Consider the following 17,783-nt stretch of genomic DNA (forward strand, 5'->3'; position numbering starts at 1 on the left):
CTGAGACTGCAGTCGTGTGTGTGAGTTGTGTTTATGTGAGAGTGTGTGTATGCATGTGTGTGACTATTGTTGACAAAGGCCATTTGCCAAAAGCTTTAAGTGTGAAAATCTTTTTGTTGTGCCTATCTGCGACTCAGCATCTCCACGACACGGTGAGTAGCAACTTTCCTTCTCATAATATTGCTAATATAATAATAGTTATTTTTCTCCTCTACCTTCACTGGACTAAAATCTATATTATTCATACACTTGGAATATACTATCTCGTGTGCATACTGTTGCCTCTACCGTAATCCCCACACTATAGGTACTAAACTTACATTTGTAAAAAATAATTGTCCCTAAGTTTCAGGTCCTCACTTAAGACAATGGATTGGTCTCTGCAAATTAATGTGCTCTAGGTATGCACAACTTATGAGAAACTTAACCAATAAATCGGATTTTTACTGTTGTTTATTCATCTGGCTGGAAAAAAGAGAGCAGACTTCACAAAAAAAATTTGTTCATTTATCACATTATCTTATGAGCTCTACATTTTCAGTCCCTTTTCTTTTCCATCAACTGGGTCCATCAGAAAGACTACTTTCAGATGTGGTATACTAGCTATTTTATACAGTCCCTCATATCAATGAAAGAATTTACTAGTCTTTGGCTTTTATATCTGAATGTAGATGGTATGCTCATTCCTCTAGGTGAAAATTCAGTGCTGTTCCTTTTTCATTATGTTCTTGCACTCTGCATGTGGCTTGCTTTCTCAATTGTTTGTTGACATACTGCTTCACATTGCCCACATCTGCTCTTTCTCCTACCAGACAATGGGAAACTTTTAACAAGGGTTCACCAATAAACTTCTTAACTAATACTTCCATGTGGTAATTCATTTAATATAACTTGAAATTTTGGCATTAAATGAGCACTGGTGGTATGTCTGCTAGAACTATATGTTCTACATAACCTATCAATCTCTTCCATTACCATATCAGAGGGGCTGGAGTGTGAGTGATATTTTCAAATAGTGACACACGTTACACCTTGTTATGTTAAAAATTCTTTAAAGTTATGACTTCTAAATTGAGACCCCATTGTCAGTAAGTAACCAATTTGGTTTTCCAACCTACATGTTAAAAATTCTTGAAAGTCATTTCTTATAATTTGTGATCCTTTGTCAGTAAGTGACCAATTTGTTTTTCCCACAGCCTCACAATATTCTTTTAAGTAACAGATGATGATTTAAGTGGTTACTGACTTTATTCAATAAAATATACATTTTTTAACCAGCATTCTAATAACTCCAGATTACAGATAACACCAGCTCTATCTTTTGGCAGATGGCCATAACATTCTGCAGCTGTTAAATCGTGCAGTGCTTTAGGTATAACAGGGTGCAACATACATCTTAAATGGCTATTGTGTCTTTCTGGCAAGCCATATGTTAGCAAAATTTTCTTACCAATAAAACCTAAGCTTTTCAAATAATGTTTTAATGATCCCAGACTGAAATTTTCACTTTGCAACAGAGTGTGTGCCGATATGAAACTTCTTGGCAGATTAAAAGTTTGTGCCAGACCAAGACTGAGGCTCAGGGCCTTTGCCTTCTGTGGGCAATCCCTTTACCGATTGAGCTACCCGAGCACAGCTTGTGACCCTTCCTCACAGCTTTACAGCCACCAGTAATAAGCTTTAATAATGTCTTTAATGCACTTCTGTATATAGGAGTATCCATACCTCTTATGTAGGAACCAGATTAGGTCTTCCACAACAGTCTGTGAAATGCATCTGAGGGTGTGCTGAAAAGTAATTCCTCCCAAATTTTTATTCTCTTCCCAATATCAGTTGACGAGTTACATTTCATGCGTATTACTCAGTCAACTTTCTCACTTTGCTGACAAAAGCTGCAACTCTCTGCCACTAGAGGGCTCTGGATTGTGGCATGTAACATGATGGTGTGTAGCATAACTGTGTTGATGAATGTGCAACAGCATCCCATATTCAAGTTTCTAAGTGCAACAGAGTTTGTTTGTACATAGAACATCCTCTCCTTCTGACCACACAAAAGCACTTCACACCTGCAACAATCTGATGCCTCGGGTTGACTGTGAGTGACGATCCTCGACACAGTCCCGACTAGGCCCCATCCAGCTTTCATTTGTTTCCAAATCTTAAAAAACACTGTCGAGGACCTCACTTTGATACTGATGAAATGGTGCAAGCAGAGGTCAGGTTGTGGTCATTTCTACAGTGACAATATCAACAAACTGACCTCCATGCCTCCATTGGGAGAACTGTGTGGGTGACAATGTTGAGAAATGAATATATAGACATGAAAAACAAAGATGTAGAATGTTAATGAAGTCTGTTTTAGTTAAAAATCTTCAAGATTTCTTACAATAACAATTTGCTTTTCAGTATGCCATTGTAGTTTTCAATACTGTAAATCCAGATCTCAGTCATCATAACAAGACACCTTAATATATATTAACAATTTGTTCTTTAGAATGAGATTTTCACTCTGCAGCAGAGTGTGCGCTGAAATGGAACTTCCTGGCACATTAAAACTGTGTGCCAGACCGAGACTCGAACTCGGGACCTTTGCATTAAGGCACACAGTTTTAATCTGCCAGGAAGTTTCAATTTGTTCTTTCCTTCTCAGATAATGTATCTTGTTCACATGAGGTAAATATGTTTGAAATTAATTGTCTGTCTTCATTCTTTCTTTAATTTTTCCTGCTAGGGTGACTATTGACAGAAAATTAATTGTGAATCTAACCCTGGGACTTTCAATTCAGGTCATTAAATTCATACCTAATGGTAGGTAACCTGGATATAGCATCTGGCCACTACATTCTGCAAATACTTCTCACAGTTTATCCCCATTTGAAATAAAGATGTACCTTAATAGCCACCCCTAAAAATCTGAATTTAACGATTAAGAGTGTGGCAAGTAGTAGTGGGCAATGTAAAGCGTAATGACTAGTAGTGTCATGCTGTAAGCAGCTCCCTGCCATTGCAGTACGGGTGACTATTCTATATGAAAAATAACAAAGTAAATGTTAAGCTACCAACAGAGACAAACAACAGTTATTTACTATTATTCAGGATGTAGCAGTATTTTGAAAAATAGTAGCTGTGCTTCTAGTTTACTAGGCTACATTTAACTAACACTACCTTTTCAGCCATATATATAGTGTATGTATTTGTAGCAAATTTAGTCCTGCAGTTCCATCTCAACCATGATGAAACTTCTAATTCTTCCTTGGTAAGAAGTGCACAAAAAGTTTTAGATAAAGGTTTATGTGTCAAAATGGAAGATACACATTTTACAGTTGTTATGAGCTTTGAACATTGTTGAGAAAATGCTTTGATACTGAGGAAACCATGTACAAATGAGAGAATAATGGCCCTGAAGGTGTTGAGAGTGGTGGCAGACAGGTGTCCACAGGGGAGTAGCACACAGCCGAATGAGCGAGGTGGCGCAGTGGTTAGCACTCTGGACTCTCATTCGGGAGGATGACAGTTCATACCCGTCTCCAGCCATCCCGATTTAGGTTTTCCGTGATTCCCCTAAATCGTTTCAGGCAAATGTTGGAATGGTCCCTTTGAAAGGGCATGGCCGATTTCCTTCCCAATGTTTCCGTAATCCGAGCTCATGCTCTGTCTCTAACGGCTTCATTGTCGACGGGACGTTAAACACTAATCTCCCCTTCATCCTCCTCTTCCTCCACACAACCAAAACCTCACCTTAATAGACAGCGCTTACGTACTTGATCCACTTCACCTGTCACTCTTCTTTTATTTTTGCTGTAATATGTGCTTGGATCATAATGATCCTCTTGAAATTACTGCAAGCGGGTAACTGGTTGCAATAATTTCAAGAAACTTTTATTCGGCACAATTGCAGTGCTCCCTATCCATAATGGATAAAAGTGTTATAATGATCCTCATTTCATTATTCATTTCCTTATCCCTTGTAAGTAACATTCATGCCGAAACTTCCGGGGAGATTAAAACTGTGTGCCGGACTGAGACTCGAACTCGGGACCTTTGCCTTACGCGGGCAAGTGTTCTACCAACTGAGCTACCCAAGCACGACTCACAGCTTTACTTCTGCCAGTACCTCGTCTCCTACCTTCCAAACTTAACAGAAGCTCTCCCGGAAACATTCATGCCGTACCTCAGATTCACCAGCCTGCAATATGATGGCATGCTCCCTGATTCCTTGTAAGTAGTTTTCATGAAGGCATGTTAACGTGTCTGGCATTTAGCCAGATATCACCACATCTGTGCACAGTATTTGACAATCTCATCATTGTCTTCAGCAGGTGCTATCTGAGACTGCTACTTGAGTGGAATGGGTCAAGTGTTGGTGGCTGTTACCTCCCGCTCTGTCTGTGGGGCACTCTCACAAATGTGTTGAGACATTCCATCCTCAGCCTGCTGCACCTGGCCACAAATTGGCATTCTGTTTTCAGTTCAGTGTGCTTGACAGCAATCTGGGGTTCTGACATCGGCACATGCACTGTCTGGGGTTTGTTCCCCACATACACAGTCTCAGTTCCTATTTTTGTCAAGTTCTAATGCCGCTCCCACTGTGTCTTTGCCTTTCTAGCAACTGCAGTGCAGGATCCCCGGTTCTGCTGAGTGTCACAATTCGTGAGGTTTCCTGCCACCTTTATCTCTCAGCTTTCTTGAAACACTGTAACACTAACTGGGAACCTGTGCTAGAACCCATGTTTTATCATATATTGCCACACGATTAAGTTCCGGATAGTGCTCAGTGATGGCCAGTTTAATTTTCTGCCCCAGATGAATGTGCTTCTAATGCTCAGTGTCTGATGCTTATGTCTCAGTTGTTTGGCTGATGTACAATATGCCACACTGGCAAAGTATATTATACATTCCTGGTTTTCATAAGCCCAGGTCATCTTTAACTTGTCCCAGTAGTACTGTTATTTTGGTAGGTGGACAGAACACACTCGATGTTATGCTGATGTTGCTCTTTTCTCTGACGTGTAAAAGAGTAGCTGGCTGGAAGGCCTTCTGAGTCTGTTTGCCTCTGTATCCATTTTTACAGAAGACAGCATAAATACATATTTCTGACGTGAAACAATCTTGGTGTGATAAGGTGTGTGCCCCGTGGAACAATGTCTTCAGTACTCCATTCTCCTGTGCTGTGTGATGAAAGCTGCTAGCTTGCAGGTATAAATCAGTGTGCACTGGAGAAACATGTAAGTTTGTGTCTAACCATCTCTGATACTTGCTCCTCAAATTTCTCCCAGATGGCAGCCACTGGAGACAAGAGGTGGCCCACAGTTTCTCTTCGTGTGCTCGTAATATCGGGCGAATGCAGAATATATGGTGAATCAGTATATGCCTGAAAAAATCCATCATATCATCACATTTGTCTGTAATCAGTTCCTGTGAGTCTTTGGGTGGTACCTTGGTAGACAGGGAGACAATATCAAAACTGACCATTAGAGCAATACTGCAAAACGGGACAGACAGTGTGGGCTTAGGAAAACCATGAATTTTTTATATATCTTGCCATTTTGGCAGGTTATATGTTGGCCAAATAATTAGGACACTGGACATCAGATACCAGAACATCAGTGGCACACCCGGCTGAGACAGACAACTTAATCAGCCACTGCCGAGCATTGTCAGTGTCTTAATCGATATGTGAACTGTGAAGAATCGAGGATTCTGGCACAGACCCCCGGATATTTGACAATGTTATAAGAGAGTCAATGGAGATAAAGGTGGTGGAAAATCTCTTGAAAAATGGGGAGTGGGGGGAAGAGCTGCAGCAGACCTCAACATAAGGAAGAATTGAGAATGTGGGCACGACATGGGGAGCGAACCCCAGACAGACTGCCAGCTCCATGTACTGAGAACAAAACCCCAGATCGCAATCTGGAGCACTGGACCAAAGACAGAATGTCTCAGGATTCTTCTAGTTGGAGCTGTCCACATACGGAATTCCCGGAACTAACTGTGATGGGCAACTGTCAAAATTGCTCGACCTGTTCCTGAGTTATGTCACATTTCTGAGTCCCCTCCCCTCCCACCACAGTTTTTCTTTCCAGAGAGTAAGTGATATGTCTACCAAGCTTGATAGAAATCGATCCAATTGTTGTGAAATGTATATACATACAATTTTTTTTCTTTTTTTTTTTTAAATGTAGAGAATATAGGCACCGTATAGAGAGAGAGATTATTTTCAGTACAGTTTCTACCAAAAAGTTGTCCTAAGCCTGAAGGTGAGTTGATGAAACATATACACTAAAACAAAACTGGTCTCCATATGCATAAGCATATGCATATATGTATTAGCAGTTTATCCTTGGTCGCAGCTGTGGCTTGTTATAGTGGTGTTTGCAGCATGTGTCTTATTGTACTTTCATTAATTTGTAGTTTGTCACTGAGTTGATGCCTGTGTACGGGAAATCAAAAACAGTATCTTGATGAATGCTTTTAATTTTGTTTTTTGCAGATTTATCTTCTTATGTTCTTATTCTATAGGTAGGAATCGTTTGAAACTATGCCAAGTTTTCAACTCATGTTTTGATGAGAAAGTAGTTAACTTGATTGTGACTGAGACCAATAGATGTGGTGTAGAGTTTTGAAATAAATAGGAAATATGTATGTAAAATTGTACAGATGAAGTGTTAAACTAACTGTGAAGTTTGTAATTTTTTTAACATTATTATGTACATTGGACTGATAATGAATCCAGCAATAGAATATTGTTGGAGCACAAATTCTCTGTTCAAATTTAACACTTTGTCTAAAATAATAAGCAGAAATCGCATTCACTTATTGCTCCATTGCATTCATTTTCCAGACAATAAACCACCTAAGAACATGATAAAACCAATACGTTCAGGCAACTATGAAATATATTGGACAGAAAAATTTTCCCAGAATATATATCAGATGAAGCCATTATTATAAATTAAAGCATGGCATCAACTGAGGATGACTTTTGTTTTTACAGTATATTCCAGAGAAAAGTCATAAATGTGGTATTAAGATTTTTTAAATTATGTGGTAGTATTGGATATACTTGCGCATTTATAAAAAGAATGCACAAACATTGTGTCTCAAATCCTGGTAGAAAGTACCATCCTGGAGCTTCTCAGTAATGTTTTGGAGAGGACCAACCAGTCCTTACAAATAACTATTACACATTTACTCCTCTTGCGAACTGCTGTACAGAAAAAATTTGGTGGGGACAATGAGAAAGAGTATAAGGCATTGTTCACCAATTATGAAAGAGGGTAAAGTGGTAGTTATCATCTTATGGTGCCGTAGTTGGAAAATCAAAGGACAGAAGGCAAATGGTTTTTTTTCTTTCAGCAGAACACGTGTTAGATATCATTCCATCAGGCAAAGATTGCACTCTCAGGCAGTGTGGTTTCAGTTCCCTGAGACTGCAGTCAAGTGTATGAGTTTCATTTGTGTGTGTGTGTGTGTGTGTGTGTGTGTGTGTGTGTGTGTGTGTGTGCGCGCGCGCGCGGAGTTTTCCAGTCACATCAATTTGAATTGATGCGGCTGGAAAACAGAGAACATTTCATTCATGTATGCCGTCTCAAAAGACACCGACTCGCATTCGGGAGGACGACGGTTCAATCCCGCGTCCGGCCATCCTGATTTAGGTTTTCCGTGATTTCCCTAAATCACTCCAGGCAAATGCCGGGACGGTTCCTCTGAAAGGGCACGGCTGACTTCCTTCCCCATTCTTCCCTAATCCGATGAGACCGATGACAACGCTGTCTGGTCTCCTTCCCCAAACCAACCAACCAACCATCAAAAGACACCGAGGACACGTGTGTCTATTGTTGACAAAGGCCTTAATGACTGAAAGCTATAATTGTGAGAGTCTGTTTGTTGTGCCCATCTGCGACTCAGCATCTTCACTATATGGTGAGTAGCAAGTTTCCTTCTCATAATATTGTTACATTCCATCCTGGATTTTCCATTGTTTAATTAACATTTAACTTACTTTAGCAAGGTAATACATTGGATAAAGAGGGAGAGGACATTTAAGTAGAGACTTTGGTTGTGTCTTCATTAATTTTATTTTATTAAATACCAGAATTTCTGGTGTCATATACACTATATTCTTTCAAGTTTCATTTATTAGGTATCCTAGACAAAACATTATTCTCTATGAAATGCGACTTAACTAATTTTGTACAAAAATCTACATATTAATCATGAGCTATACACATAGTTTAACTGAAACATAAAGGGCCATTCATGACATTCTCACACAAAACATTGCCATCTAATGAATCTTTGAAAAGGCTACTCAACCAATCCCTAAGCATAATTTGACTGCTATGAAATAATTCTTGACTTAAAAGTATTAACTTTTTTTTCCCCATTTCAATTGTCAAATGGATTTTTCAGAGAGAACGCTTTTCAATTTATGTGCTAAAAACCAATAAGTGTATTTGTGAATAATATGAAGCTGGCTGAATATTGCTTTATTTTGGGACCTTTGTTATAAAATTCTGTAGCATGAATATAACAAACATGTAGGTATTATATTCATATCAGTCTTGTCCCCTCTTATTAACCTATTTATAACAAGTGAGCTTTATCTGCATGTGGATATACAAACATTTATTTTATTGTAGTCACAATGTTATTTGATATTATCCACAAATACAGGAATATGGAGCAATCTTTTCCTTTTTTTTAGAAAAGATGTAATGGGATAATGATACAAGCATTCAACTTGGACACTTTCAAACAACAACATTATCAGCTGTATTACTGGATGTATTTCAACCAGGTTTGTTATTTCAGTTGAAGAAACATGACGACAAAAACAAATTATTAGACGAGTTCCAAAATTATTAAGAGAAGTCAGTTAGTAGTGGCCAACTTTAATATTCAGGGTACCAGATTAATTACAGTTTCTTCTTCCTCTTCTCCTTCTTGTTCTTTCTTCCCAAGAACAGTATCACAGTATTGGAAAGAAATGATTTCAACGCAAAAGGTGTACCTGAATTCATCACTCATTTAAAAGAAACATTCCAGCAGTTTGAGATTCTGTTGTCTGAAACCCCATTTACTATGAAAGAAATAAGTAAACAAAAGACCTGATTGAGAAAAAATAGGACCTCAATTTCCAATGTGAACCAGTGAATACTTAAAGTTCTGAAAGATGATGCACCATCAAACTTCTCTGTCTTGCAACTACACAAATTGTTTATGAGGTTATTTCACAACTTTTTGCAGTCGTTTTTATGTGTTACACTGCAAGGCACTACTGACGGTAAATTTTTAAATTTCAATTAACTTCCTTTTACTTAGTCTTCATGCAAAATATTGTTTAATAGGGGGTGTTCTTAAAGTGAGAGTAAAACATGCTATCAGTTATAGCATTTGTCATTTATTTCTTCTACCATAATTATGGGATGACTTATCTCTCTATTCTTCGACATACAACTTTTTCCTCAGCAGAAACTACACTTTGCACTTTTTCAAGGGAACTTGATCACTTTTATGGTTATCTTTAAAGCTAATTTAGTTGCTAATAAACAACTAGCAAATTATTTTACATTAATTAGTGTGTGGGAAAAGACATATGCACAAACCAGTCAAAAAAATTTTGTCAGCCTTTTTCATATTGCCAAGAACAAGGCATTGTCGCAGTAGCATAGGACTTTTGCCCCTCGGAGTTCTCCTTCTTTTTCTTAAATACGGCCATTAAAATTAAATAAATGATAATGTCAAGTGAATAAAATTTGTATCTTTAAGCAGTTGTACAAACTACAACTACTGATCTCTTTCAGGTTTGTGGAACTCAAAAGTTATTAAGTTCACGCACACTCACATTTAATAAAATGGAATAGAACCTACCCCACAACTTCATTAATAATCATTTATGTTTGATAAAAAATTAAATTCTTATCATGTATGGACAGTTTCAGCTATGTCCCAAAGACATATAAGATTACTCCATATCACACATTTTTAGTTCAAATTTTAAATGAGGTAAACAATGCTTTTGGATGAGCTCTACCAGTTCAGCTTATGAACAGTGACAGCTGAGCTATAAAACAACGTCAGTTTGGAATTTTTTTATTCCTACACTAGGAACTTAAGCACAAATGTACATTCACTGATTTAATCCTTGCCGCTTCTCTTCTTCAAGCATAGCATCCAATTCATCAGTTAAATTGGCGAGCATATTTCCAATATCATTCAAAACATCAGCAGGTTCTTGTGATGCTGATCTGTAATCACAACAATAATTAAAAAGATGTCATAGAAATAAATATACAAAGTACAGCAATATATAACAGAGAAACCTGTAGCAGTTGTGTATGAGTCACTGGGTAATATGACAATATGCGATGGAATAAAATTGTGTGTGTGTTTTACATTGCAGTGACATATTATAAATAATAACTCCTCAGTATATCATAGTACATGCCACAAGCTTCATATGAATTCATATCTCACTAGTCATTATTTGTTACAGGGTTCATGTTAAGAGAATTTCCTGTCTGATACATGTCTGCCTGCTACATTGAAGAAGTAGTTTTAAGTTCACCAGATGTCTGTATAGATACATACTTTGCAGGATTCAAAACCCCTGTTAACTTTTATATTTCCAGTTCTACTGCTGGTACTTTCAGAGTCTGTTCATTGATGTCCCTACACTACTCTCATTGCCATCACTCATTTATCACTGTTAAGTAAACTCACTGTTAAGTAGCTCCTAATGAACTATGTTATATATGCAAGATTGTCACCAAACTTTCTATACTAGCGATGATCTGTCAACAGTGTGACAAACAATGTAAATTTGAAGTGTGTGCAAGCTGCAAATTCAACATCAGAATTCCATGTCAGTTATTCACAACATACTTGAATCCTATGTTAAGCTTACATCATTTTTTTATGATCATATGGTAAAGCTAAAAGATATCGGAAATAAATTGAGTAGGAGTTTAACAAAGTGTGTGAATGTCCTGTTTAACTGACATATTTTTACAAAAATGAAATAAAATTCTTCAAAGTCTGCAGTGCTTACCGGTCTCTTAGTGCCTTCTGACTAGCTGCTAGATCACTTTGTGGATTTTGGACCCTCTTAGAAGGAGTAAACTCTGAAAATTACACAATTTTTTAATGTATCAGTTAACTTCATGAACAAATAAAAAGGAATATATTACAGTCAGTAGATGAATTTGGGTGGGCTATAATGGTTCAAATGGCTCTGAGCACTATGGGACTCAACTGCTGAGGTCATTAGTCCCCTAGAACTTAGAACTAGTTAAACCTAACTAACCTAAGGACATCACAAACATCCATGCCCGAGGCAGGATTCGAACCTGCGACCGTAGCGGTCTTGCGGTTCCAGACTGCAGCGCCTTTAACCGCACGGCCACTTCGGCCGGCGGGTGGGCTATAAGAAGAGGATACAGAGTCACCAGTGGATCAGACAATACAAGAGGACACTGAAGATCTTGGAAACAGAGAGTGAGAGATGAAGAGAGAGGATGAAGAAGATATGGACGAAAAGAAAATGCTCTCCTCGAAAGGTCTACTGGTCGTCGTATAGAAGTCGTAATAGAAGAAGAAAAGGAGGAGGCTAAGATGAAGATGAAAAAGAAGAGGGTTTGGAGTTTTTCATAGCATTACCATACTTAAAAATAATTAACTGATGCAATGCATTCCAAAATGTTACAAAAAACTGAACTGAACTTGAACTCTTTGATCAGGAAAGAAAGGAAGAGGGAAAGATAAGGGATGTTCAACGGTTGTAGAAGAAAGATTAAAGCTTAACACTCCATTGACAGCTAAGTAATCAGAGGTGAAGCACAACTTGTGAACTGGGAAAGTAATTGCCTGTGCCCTTTCCACGGAGCCATCCGTAATCTACACGGTAAACGGCATTTTTGATCTTATTTGTTGTGTGGGCATCTGGGAGTCACTTCAGATCTTATCACATTTGTGTCAATAGTTCAGTTATTTTAAGCACAGCAAATGTAATACTGAACTATTTCAGCACACCAAATGTAAAACGACATTTCTGAAATGAAAATAGTGATTGGAGGATGACACACAGAAAATCTAAACATGACAACAATTTCAAATAAATGAATGGTTCTGGCTGACATTGAGCTTCTTTAGATAATAACTGCATGCCACAGTTCACTATCTCAAACGTGGAATCCAGACTGTTATTGTGGCCTTTATTTGAAATTATTGTGATTGTGCCAGTCAATAAACTATTTTCATAACAGTCAATTACTGTACATCTTCAGCTCAACCAAAATGTCATTTTTTCCTAAACATGTCAGCCTTTATTTGTCAGCAGGTACTAATTACAAAGAAATTTTGATAACAGGACACAATGCAGCCTAGCACAAACATTTGTGCACTTCACAGTGACACAGCTGCTGCATATCTGAGGAACATCCCTGTGCGCTGTATGACCACTATGCACACTCTCCACAAAGTCAATTGACATGATGACTTATGGGGGTAGGATACCAACTGGCAGACAGGTTCCTCGTCAGTCGACGTAGCTTGCCTTTATTAGCAGACATCGCTAAATTTAGAATGTCACCTGCGTCTGTATGTGAAATGCATAGTGTTCACTGTATCTTAAGCTGCCACATCACTCATTCCTACCATAACTCAAAATCCACTAATATGCAATATAACATGAAACAATACACAGCATGGCAAAGACAACACAATATGGTGACAATAATGATAGTATACAGGGCTACGCTTAGTAGTGGTAGTGACTTAAAACGAGTGAATCTTTTGACTTGAAGTAGGACTGTTGATAAGGCATCAATATAGCTGTATTTTTCCCAAAAAATATCTATATCCATAGGCAGTATTTTTTCCCCCAATAAAATTGAAATCAAAATGTCAATACTGAGTGCCGATATTTTTGTTTTATATTACTTTTTTTCATGATTTTTGGTAAATATTTGACGTTCATTTAAAATTCCAGTAGAATATAATTTTACTTTCATTGTCTGAAGGCGCTTTCATCATGTTCAATCTTTCTTTTTGACTGTGTGAAGCAAGTACATGTGGCACATAAGAAGAAGTCTGACTGCACTAGCGGGTGGTGATGCAAATGGAATAACAAGATTTGTGATGTGAAGAAGCAGCACACCAGTTGCATTAAATAATAATTTTTAACACAACTAGTGTGCTATTTCTTCACATCAGAAAATGATGAACAAAAATCTAAATGACAAGATTGTGAGGGGAAACGCTGACGTAATCGGCACTCGGTGCTACCGACAGAAACTGCAACGTTTAGCTTCACCACGCAATTTTGACACTACAACTGCTAGGTCTCTGGTATTAGAAGAAATGAAAAAACCAGGGAAGTCAACATTAAGTGTTTTCGAGAAATCCAATATGTGATGAAATTGAATGACAGACCCGTCGAACACCTTTTATTGTGCCACTTACATGCAGTTACCATTGTAAGCAAAGTGGTTATTGCCAAGCGTAAATGTGCATCGTTTTCATGTCAGTTCTTGCTCTAAGGGGGATAGGCAGGCTGCTAGCTTGTTGATGTACAGAATATCTAATAATAAATCAATACTTAAATAACAGGCTGTACATTTACAATGTGCAGCCAATATTTTTATAAGCAGGTATGTTGATATTTTTTCCGTCAATATACAGATACTTTTCTTTGATATACTGAAGGCCGACAATAATATACTTTTTTTAAATATCGATTATTGGATTTCTGATATTTGTAGAAATATAAACAGTCCCAGTTTGAAGGCAGACCACCATGACACTCTGGTCTACTCTGCCACTAACATGAGCCACTGCATGACTGCTGTGTCTTTGTGGAGTGTGCAAAGTAATTAACTATCTAGTGAAATACTTATTTTTGCTTGAGTGCAAAAATGACAGCTGGTTTTTAAAAAAAAAACAGTACATCCATTAAGTCACTTACCTTGTTTGGGATAATCCATTGTCGTAAGTGTCGGATGCGGTCTTGTCACCCTTTGCTTTATAGTTCCTGCATTCTCATTAGCAAAAGGGAGGGAATCTGATTCTGTGCTTGAACTTGACTGTAAAATGAAAATATTTTTTTTAAATCTTGGCCTTTCCCATCTGCAGATAAATTAAATATACAGAGAAATAAGATTAAAAGCTCAGAACATATGATGTAATAAGAAGCAGTCACAAAGTATTTGACAGTTGAGACAGTAAATGACAACCTAGTTTCAGCCAAATAGTGACTGCACAACAACGAGATGACGAAGTAAAAAAAAATTCTGTCTAAAGATGACAATTTTTCTGTCATTAACAGAGCACAGACTGTGATGACGAGCTCCGACTGCGTGCTCGATTCGGATTTGCACCGGATCGCTGCCCGCACGCCTCACTGACTGACCAGAAGTTTTCTCGTAAAAGTTTTCTCATAAAAGATGTCCAGGTCAGAGGATGAGAGGTGTGTACAGATCATGCAGCTCCCATGAAATGTAGCAATCCAGATGTCAGTCACAGTCAAGTGCAGAATTTCAACCTTTCAAAAATCTTTTATTTTCATCCAGATTTTGCCTTCTTGTCTAAGATTCAAACTGGGATTTTATGTTTTGGTGTGGGGGTCGTTAATAAGTTCCACTCTGATATGATGCAAAAACTGAAAATCACTATAAATTCAAAAATAATTTAAAAGCACCCCACATTAGCCACTCCCAAAAATTATCCAGATTCAAGAACTGAATATATCTGTTACCTGTGAGAGAAGTAACAACACCTATTATAAACAGGCCTCTGTTAATACAACACACAGATAATTATTTCTGAATCAGTGTGAGTGAGACAAGCAGCAGAGGATAGTAGCAGCAGCCCAGAACTCGACGTGTACCTTTACAGTGAGTAGCAATTTATTCTTTTCATAATTGTTCATTTTTGTAGTTCATAGACATAACTGGCCATGGCTTTGAGTGAGGTACCACTGCAGTATTCACCTGAGAAGTTTGAAACATCATGGATAGCTTAAGTGAGGATTGTGGGACTCAGAATTGAAGCCTGATCCTACCAGCATAAACGCAACAACCCAATCATTTTAAGATACCTGCCCATCTATTTGTGAACAAGAGGGAGTACTGTTTAGCACTACTAAGTACTGCTAAGTGGTGCAACATTCATCCTTTAGTTTGAAAAGTAGTTCCTGTTAATTTAAACTGGACTAGTTTTACTGTGGAGGGCCAACAGTGTTTATTAAACTCTCAGAAATGAACGAGTTGATCGAACTGCCAATACCGACCAGCATCCCAAACTATGACCTGCAGACACTATCGTAAAGTGACTAGTCATGAAAGCAAAAATGAACTGTATAAGTGGGCAGCCATTCTAATATCACCAACAGAAACTGATATAAAGGGATATGTGTGACTGTTTGGTTGGACCTTCCTTAGAGGATAAAAGAGCTGTGTGTGCTCTGATATAGAATTATGGCTCCTCTGATGTATGGAGATGACACAAACTGTATAATACCACATTATACAGTTTTTAAAAGAATGAGGAATGGGGTGCTTTATGTCGCCTCTTAGAAAGATTTCCAACTGTCCACTAAAAATAAACAATCTGTAAAATTCTGTACTAAGGCAAGTGATGACAGACACCGATTGACATCACCATGGATATACAGCATGCAGCACTGCACAAACTCCCCCCCCCCCCCTCCCCCCCAAAAAAGAAAAAAAACTCTTCATAGATCAGCTTTGTAAATTAGTATGTCTGTAGGACATTTTATTTGATTTCACAATTTATTTTCAGTTCCCTATTACACACAACATTATTCAGTTAGAACTAAAGAAAGCACATCAATTTGCTGATTTTTTATTGCGTATATCAGTTTCCATTATTTCTTTTATTTATGATAAACAATGTTCTAAAATTATTTCCTTCAACCATCCTAAAGTGTGAGCAGCTCCATGCTCTTATGCAGTCATTTAATTTCACTACCAAGATAGGACTACTTAGAGCTTATTTTGCATTACAAAGAATGGTGATGGTCAACAGTGATGGTCACGTTCTCTCTCTCTCTCTCTCTCTCTCTCTCTCTCTCTCTCACACACACACACACACATATACACACTTCTATGGCGAAGTGATAAAACTGTTAAAAGCAGTTAACTTAATGACATGGTAAGCATCCACATTCAGGAACAGACTTGTACTTATTTCTGTTCATCTCTACCATTTGTAGAAAGAAAACCCTGCCACTCAAATTGCTGCAAAGGCAGTACAATAATCAAATACCGAAATTGTGCAGTGCCATGTGTCACTCTTTATCTGCAGTTTCACGTATTGCAACTATTTTTGCGGTATAAAAATGAGAAATGTTTGAGGCACATCATTTTAAATAGTTCAGTAGCAGTTGTCTAGTCCGTAACTTAACACAGATATTACAGATGTAATAGTTGTTATGAAAATAGAGAAGGCATTAAACATTCAGTAGAGCTCAGAGTCTTACTTTAAAACTGGCATCAGAGCCGTTACGCCCCTGCTGCATCGCGAGACTGGCTATAAGCTCCTGCTCGACACTGGCAGCGTGTGCTTCAGAAGTTGTAGGCATGTTACTCCAGGATCGACTCATGGTCGACAACTCTCGCAGCCCCGGTGGTGAGGGCGGGGCTGGCGGAGGTGGGAGGGGCAGGTCGGGCTCTGCCAGATCGTCGCCAGTCCCGCTCGGGTATGCCGGCAGTGACAAGGGTGACACTGACGTACCCCGGTCGGTCGAATGGAGATCCACAGTTACTACAGTAGTTCGTCCACCACTACCAGGAACATCTGCAGTAGCTCTCGGCACTGGCCCACTACAGTCTATTACGACGTCCGCTTCTCCGGTCCTCGACGACTGCCTCTTCGGCGGTGACGGTGGCCGTTTCTTTTGCGCCATCCTCGGGCTTTCGTTGCCGGTGCCACCCGAATACCGATCCAGGTCATACTTGCTAACATCTATGAGGTCTCTCGGTAAGCTTTTGTAGTACGTGCTGCCGGGCTTCTCAAAATCGGGGACGGCAAATGTCGACCCGTCGTTACGTGTCTTTGCGACTATTTTTGCGACGGGTCTCGGACGGACCAGTCCCCTGGGTCTCGGCAGTGTGCCACCTCCCTCGTGCAGGGCAACGGCTTCATTTGTCGGAGTAATATCTCCGTCGTCATAACTGCGTGGTCGCCATCCTCCGGGCCCGTGGACGGCGTGCTGGTAGTAGAAAGTCTGTGTGTTATCTGCACTAAATGTGTGGTGAGTCCTCTCACTGCCATCTTCTAAACTTTCCAGTGACTTTCCTCGACCGCCACGAATCTGTAAACAATACAGATTGATATGTCGATATTAACAAATCGTCTATAACCTGATGAACTTGAACATTTAATAAACTTTACTCATTATGGGAAAAGGTAAGTTAACATTTTGTTTTGTGCTATCTAAAATCCAAAAAACACTCAAAATGTAGTCTATTCTGAACAACAGATCAGTGAAATCAACACAAAGACACTAATTTTGTTTTTCTCATTGCTCTAGCTCCTTTATCATATTTCCTATTAATCATGCACAGTTAAAAGCATGCATATGTTATGATAAATATGACAAATCTCACTTAATTTATGAAATAAGAACTTAAAACATACACAGCCTTTTCTATGCACATATGTTTAAGCACAGTTAGCAGTAACATCATATTAATATGCAAAAAGGCTCACAAACAGGAATTGTGCGATTCTAAGAACATGTGCAGTTGGGTGTGGCATAA

At 38.5% G+C, this 17,783-nt stretch overlaps 1 protein-coding gene across 6 annotated transcripts in view; it reads right to left on the bottom strand.

Annotated features, from left to right (window-relative positions):
* Positions 1-8,054: 8,054 nt before the first annotated feature.
* Positions 8,055-17,783, bottom strand: part of LOC126456761 (caskin-2) — a 960,013-nt gene continuing 950,284 nt past the window's right edge. For all 6 annotated transcript variants that reach the window (XM_050092514.1, XM_050092516.1, XM_050092517.1 and 3 more), the window contains 4 exons: positions 16,502-17,335; positions 13,967-14,084; positions 11,054-11,126; positions 8,055-10,250 (listed from right to left, as the gene is read on the bottom strand). In XM_050092514.1, coding sequence (XP_049948471.1) covers positions 10,133-10,250; positions 11,054-11,126; positions 13,967-14,084; positions 16,502-17,335 — 1,143 coding nt within the window. In that variant the 3' untranslated portion in view covers positions 8,055-10,132. The remainder of the gene's footprint in view (positions 10,251-11,053; positions 11,127-13,966; positions 14,085-16,501; positions 17,336-17,783) is intronic.

The sequence above is a fragment of the Schistocerca serialis genome, chromosome 2 (genome assembly GCF_023864345.2).
Source record: "Schistocerca serialis cubense isolate TAMUIC-IGC-003099 chromosome 2, iqSchSeri2.2, whole genome shotgun sequence".
Lineage (NCBI taxonomy): Eukaryota > Metazoa > Arthropoda > Insecta > Orthoptera > Acrididae > Schistocerca > Schistocerca serialis.